Here is a 6,233-nt window from a genome sequence, read left to right as displayed (position 1 = left end):
GTCACTCTGGGACTTGTAGTCTTTTAAAGGGGTATTATCTTCGCTCGCCATATACTCTTCCTCTTCACCTCACAGGAGCTGGACTCCTGCCTCTGATTGGCTGCTCGGGTGCGAGGTTCTCCAGTGGTGTGGTCTTTCTGCGAACTCAAAGAGTGCAGAGGGTTGCGGTATTTTTGCTGCTCTAGGGTGTGTGTGTGTGTGTGTTTCCTCTCTGGTGGAATGTTTGGTTGTGCACAATATATATATTTAATTAATATATAGCTTTTAAAGTGGTGCTGAATGCAAATTGATTGATAGATATTTTTGATTGAGTGAATTAGATTTTTCATGTGGTGTGTGTGTGTGTGTGTATGTTTTGAGTCAGCAGTCTGAGGCGTGCACATGAATGCAAGGGGGAAAAAGTGCTCAGTATGCGCAATATGTGTGTGTGAGTGTGTGTGTGTGTGTGCAATAGCAGTAGGCATGAGTTTATCAGTGTGTGCATTTCACATCTCACCACGGTGTTAGCATGTGTTTAACACAGCTCGCCATGCTGTGTCTGTGTGCTTGTGAGAGTGTTGTCGTATAGCTCAGGGCAGTGTGCATATACGAGTGTGTGTGTTTGTGTGTGTGTGTGTGTCTGTCTGTGTGTGTGTGAGAGAGTCAGAGCGGCGTGTCGTAGTAGTCGCTGGGCTGCTCGTTGCCGTTGGTGCCGCCTCCTCCCCCTCCCCCTCCTCCTCCACCTCCTCCTCCTCCTCCTCCTCCTCCTCCTCCTCCTGCTGGCCTCTGCTGCTCCTGCTGGTGCTGCTTCATGATCTCCTTCACCTCCTCCTCCAGCTCGGGCGGGATGATGAACTGGTCGTCGGGGTCGGGCTGGGCGGGCGCGGTGAAGTAGCCGCCGGGCTTGCGGCACGGGGCCTCGGCCGCCACCTCGATCAGGTTGTGGCTGCGCTCCTGCGGCGCCACCGAGCCGTTGCCCCGCCCGCGCCGGCCCAGCGTCCGCACGTTCTCCCCTCCCACGCCTCCTCCCACACCTCCTCCTCCTCCTCCTCCTCCTCCTCCTCCTCCTCCGACCTTCTCTCTCTCTGTCGCCGCGGCTGTGGGCATCGCCGTCGCCGTCCCTCTGGCCATCTGGGCGTTTTCCCGCTCCCTCTCCGTGACGATCTCCGGCTCGCCCTGCGCGGTCATCTCCGGCGCCTCGTCCGGCGTCTCCGGGATGGACTGCGGAAAAACGGCGGAGACGGCGGAGGAGGCGGACGCGGTCGTCTCCGCGACGGGCGTCTCGTTGGCGGCGGGCTGCGTCTCCGGCGTCTCGGGGCCTCCCGCGGCGTCCGTGTCGACGGACGTGCCGACAGGAGCCGTTCCGGCGACCTCTTCGGCGGCGACCGAAGCATCGGCAGGATCAGCATCAGCAGCCGGCGTAACGGCGGCGGTAACGGCCGCGTCTTCGGCGGAGTTGGCAGAGGCGTTGGCGGCGGCGGCGGCAGCGCTGAGAGGGCTGGCGTTGGCACAGTCGGTGGGGCTGGCGTGCCCGATGCCGCGGCAGTGCACGTCGGCCTCCACCTCCACGCGGCTGCCGTTGGAGAAGACGCCGGCGATGGGCTCCTCGTCCTCGCTGTCCAGCGCGTTGTCCGAGAGCGCCGCGCCGCCGCCGCTGCTGCAGAAGGTGGTGCTGGACAGCTGCCGCTGGAAGGCGGCCGGCAGCAGGCAGGCGGCGTGGAGAGCGCAGCAGCCGCCGCCACCGTTACGGGACGGGGGACCCGCCGGACCTCCTCCGCCGCCCACTCCTCCTCCTCCTCCTCCTCCGCCGCCGCCGTGGATCTGTCCGGACAGGTGCTGCAGGTGCGCGGGCAGGTGCGCGTCGGCCGTCAGCAGCAGCGGCGGCAGCGGCGGCGGCTCGTCCGACGAGGCGGTGGAGCCCACCTCCGAGCTCATCTCCGACGTGCTCACCTCGCTGCTCAGCTCGCTGCCCGACGACGGCTGGCCGGGCATGCCGCCGCCGTGGTGGTGGTGGTGGTGGTGGTGCCCCCCCGGGCCCATGCCCATCCCCATCCCCATCCCCATGCCCATGCCCGGCGGGTACAGCCCCGGGCTGGGCGGCGGCTGCGGTTGGTGGTGGTGCGGGTGCAGCTGGTGACCCCCGTTGGCGTTGACGGGCGTGGCGTGGTGCTGGGGCAGCACGGCCGAGCAGCAGCAGCAGCAGCAGTCCTCGCTGACGCTGAGCCGCACCACCACGGCGCTCAGGCTGTCGGTGCAGCCGTAGCCCTGCGCCAGCGTGCACAGCTTCTTGGCGGCGGCCAGCGCGTCGGGCACCGCCCGCACCGCCTCCACCGCCTCGGCCGGCGCCACGGCGTCCCAGAGCCCGCGGCTGCCCAGCACCAGGAACTCGTCCCGCGGCGTCAGCGCCAGCGTGTGCACGTGCGGCCGCGGCAGCACCGACGGGTACAGGAAGGAGTAGCCCATGATGCGCGTGCAGTCCGTCACGCCGTTCACCTTGTTGTCCTGCGGCGGGGGGGGGGGGGGAGAGAGAGAGAACGGGATGAGTTGATTTCACACACACACACACACACAGAGAGAGAGAGAGCGAGAGAGAGGGAGAGAGTGAAAGAGAGAGAGGGAGAGAGAGAGAAAGAAAGAAAGAAAGAAAGAAAGAAAGAAAGAGAGAGAGAGAGAGAGAGAGAGAGAGAAAAAAAAAGAGAGAGAGAGAGAGACCGACATACACACACACACATCGAGAGGAAAGAAGCCTGTATTTTCACGCCGTGTCCTCCACATTACGATCAGTGGCAGTGACAGCTCCAGGTCTCAGCGAGTCCCCCCAGCAGAAGTGCTATTGGCAGGACAATTGTGCGCGCTGAGGTGATCCAATACATGAGTCACTCTGTCAATAGAACTCTTCTTTTCTGTCTTTCATCTCCCCTTTCTCTCTCTCCGTCTCTTTCTCTCTCCTCTCTGTATCTGTGTATCGTCTACTTTGGCCTTTTCAACTCTTATTTCCCTCCAGCCCTCCAACTGAGACATGCCACTCTCAACTGAATCCTTTGATTCTCCCTGAATTGCACTTCTCTTCGTCCACCTCACCTGCAATCTCTCCCTCTTTCAGCTCTATATTATCCCTCCTTCTCTCCCTCTGTACCTCCAATCTCTCCCTCTTTCAGCTCTATACTATCCCTCCTTCTCTCTCTCTCTCCCTCCTTCTTCGTCCACCTCACCTCCAACATCTCCCTCTTTCAGCGCTATACTATCCCTCTGTCCCTCCCTCCCTCCCTCCATCCATCCCTCTCTCCCTCCGTACCTCCAATCTCTCCCTCCCTACCTCCCTCCCTCTGCTTTGTCCACCTTACCTCCAATCTCTCCCTCTGTCAGCTCTATACTATCCCTCCATCCCTCCCTCCCTCCCTCCATCCCTCCATCCCTCCCTCCCTCCGTACCTCTGTGATGATGGCCTTGTGCTGGCGTATGCGGCTGTACTCTTCGGGCAGGCTGATGTTGTGCTGCAGGGAGAGGGGCAGGGGCTTGCCGTCGCGGCACAGTATGGCCTGGCACTTGCCCACGTTGGCGGCGGTGAGCGTGAAGCAGCCGGCCGGGTCGGTGGGGTCGTGCCGGATGTGGCAGAGTGCCGCCGAGCCGCCCAGCTTCTGCCCCGCCGTGCCCAGTTTCCTGTTAAGACACACACACACACAGGTACAGACACACACACACACAGGTACAGACACACACGCACACATGTGCACGCACGCACACACACACACACACACACACACACACAGGGAGAAAGTTATTACTAAACTCAGCTGCTGAATGAGAGGCACAGAGGGTGAAACAGCACTGAGAAACAGCCTTTTGTCCAGCTCTTCCTCCTCCAGCTGGGAGTCAAGGTGACCTTACCTACAGCACAGACGCGCACAGACACGCACACGCGCGCACACACACACACACACGCACACACGCACACACGCACACACGCACACACGCACACACGCACGCACACACGCACACACGCACACACGCACACACGCACACACGCACACACGCACACACGCACACACGCACACACGCACACACAGCAAAGTATTCAGGCTGTCTGAGCGAACACAGACTCTACACTGTCTGGGATCCTTCCTTCTCTCATATGACTGGTGATTAGTGTGTTCTAAATCTATATTTACATCTAAATGGCGTGTAACAAAAGCAATATAGCATTATGCATACAGTATGTTTCCTGTTAACTATACTGAAATGTAAAAAAAAATAGTCTGACTAAAAGAAACCCACAGTAGTTATGAATGAACCAAGCAATGTGTTGAACTGAGTCATCCTAGCAGGCCTATTGGTCCCTGTGGGGCAGCGGGGTCATTATGGGATGTCCGGTGTACTGACCTCTGCATGACCAGGAAGGTGTTGGTCATGTAGTCCTCCTCGCTCTTGGTCTTGTGCAGCTCCTCGGCCAGGATGTCGTTCATGGTGCACTGCAGCAGGTAGGGCACCTCCACGTTCCTGTCCCCGTCAAACACGCCGTACAGGGCCTCGCGGTTGCCACAGAAACTGTTCACCGACAGCGCTGCCACACACAGCCTGGGCGAAACACACACACACACCACGAGAGTTTGGGCACAGTCAGTCTCAGCAGTTGTTCCATATGATAAACAGCATACATGCTGTTATAGGTAGCAGTTAAAGATTCAGGCAATCATTTCAAAAGATGGACAAAGCTGAGATAGAACATTGATGTTTAAATTAAATTGTGATAGAAAACTAAGGTAAATGCAGCAATTAAAATCCAGTTGTTTAAGATTCAGTTGATAATATTTGATATTATTTAAATATGGGCAATGTGTTGTTCATAGGTAATGAGAGGCTTTCTACAGGTGGGTGGGAGTGTGTGCTGGGGGGTCCATTACTTGTTTTTGACTCCCGATGCTTCTGTGTACCCATGACTCCACACAGCCGGCCCCCCTGAGGCCTCATTGGCTGAGAAGGAGGTAGGGGGCGGGTCGATACGGAAACAGCGGATGTTGCTGCAGAGAGGGAGAAAGAAGCTTGAGAATCACAGAACTCGGTGTGAAGGAGTTGTGATGAATTCATATGAAGGAGTCCTCTCTTTCTCACACACACACACACACACACACACACACAGAAAGGTGTCCACATACTTGAGCTGCTCCAGGGTCTTGTGGTCCAAGTTGAGGCGGGGGTTGCCCGTCAGGTCCAGCTCTTGGAGTTTGGGAGGCAGATTCTCAGGAAGGGTTATCTCACTCAGCTCGTTACAGCTTAGGTCCACACACTACACACACACACACACACACACACACACACACACAAAGAAAATGACCACATGAGCATGTTTCAATTCCTTAGCACTCTCACGAAGGTTTGCTGAGCAGCGATGTACAGAGGAAGTGAATGTGAAAGTGCTGTGTGAGGACAGCGTCTGGCTCCATGATGTCTGCAAGACACAGTGTGTGTGTGCGTGTGTGTGTGTGTGTGTGTGTGTGTGTGTGAGAGTGAGTGTGTGTGTGTGACGGACTGCTTCTGTCTGCCCCTGTACCCTAGTGTGCCTCAGTGTGTGTGTTGGTCTGCATGGTGTGTGTGTGTGTGTGTTGTGTGTGTGTGTGTGTGTGTGTGTGTGAGTGTGAGTGAGAGAGAAAGAGAGAGAGGGAGGGAGGGAGAGTGTATGTGTGTGAGTGATGAAGTACTTCTGTCTGGCCCTGTGCCCTGGTGTGTCTCTGTGTAAGTGTATGTCTTGTCTATATGGTGTGTGTGTGTGTGTGTGTGTGTGTGTGTGTGTACGCTACAGAGAGAGAGAGAGAGAGAGAAAGAGAGAGACTGAAAGACAGTGAGTGTGTCTATTTCTGTCCCTGTTCGCTGGTGTGTGTCTGTGTGTGTGTGTGTGTGTGTGTGTGTGTGTGTGTGTGTGTGTGTGTATGTATGTGTGTGTGTGTGTGTGTGTGTGTTGTGAAGCGTCTGACCTTCATGTCCATGAGCTGCATGACTTCGGGGAAGACCTCGATGCTGTTGGAGTGGGCGATGAGGGTGTGCATGCGCCGGCAGTTCATGATGGTGGTGGGCACGGCCTTCAGCCTGTTTCCACTCAGGTCCACCTCCTCCAGCTCCTCCAGCTTGGCCATTTTACTGCACACACACACACACACACACACACGGCAAGAGACAGAGAGAGAGCGAAAGAAAGAAAGAAAGAGAGAGAGAGAGGAAGAGAGAGAGAGTGAGTGTTAATTAGTATGGCAAAAATTAAT

At 56.9% G+C, this 6,233-nt stretch overlaps 1 protein-coding gene across 1 annotated transcript in view; it reads right to left on the bottom strand.

Annotated features, from left to right (window-relative positions):
- Positions 1–731: 731 nt before the first annotated feature.
- Positions 732–6,233, bottom strand: part of LOC134073821 (PH domain leucine-rich repeat-containing protein phosphatase 1-like) — a gene marked incomplete at its 3' end in the record, with an annotated part of 53,908 nt that continues 48,406 nt past the window's right edge. The window contains 7 exon segments of the mRNA XM_062530389.1: positions 732–764; positions 766–2,481; positions 3,411–3,639; positions 4,360–4,554; positions 4,881–4,997; positions 5,133–5,263; positions 5,949–6,111. Coding sequence (XP_062386373.1) covers positions 732–764; positions 766–2,481; positions 3,411–3,639; positions 4,360–4,554; positions 4,881–4,997; positions 5,133–5,263; positions 5,949–6,111 — 2,584 coding nt within the window.

Source organism: Sardina pilchardus, chromosome 2 (assembly GCF_963854185.1).
Source record: "Sardina pilchardus chromosome 2, fSarPil1.1, whole genome shotgun sequence".
Lineage (NCBI taxonomy): Eukaryota > Metazoa > Chordata > Actinopteri > Clupeiformes > Clupeidae > Sardina > Sardina pilchardus.
This window is presented reverse-complemented; position numbering and strand designations above follow the sequence as displayed.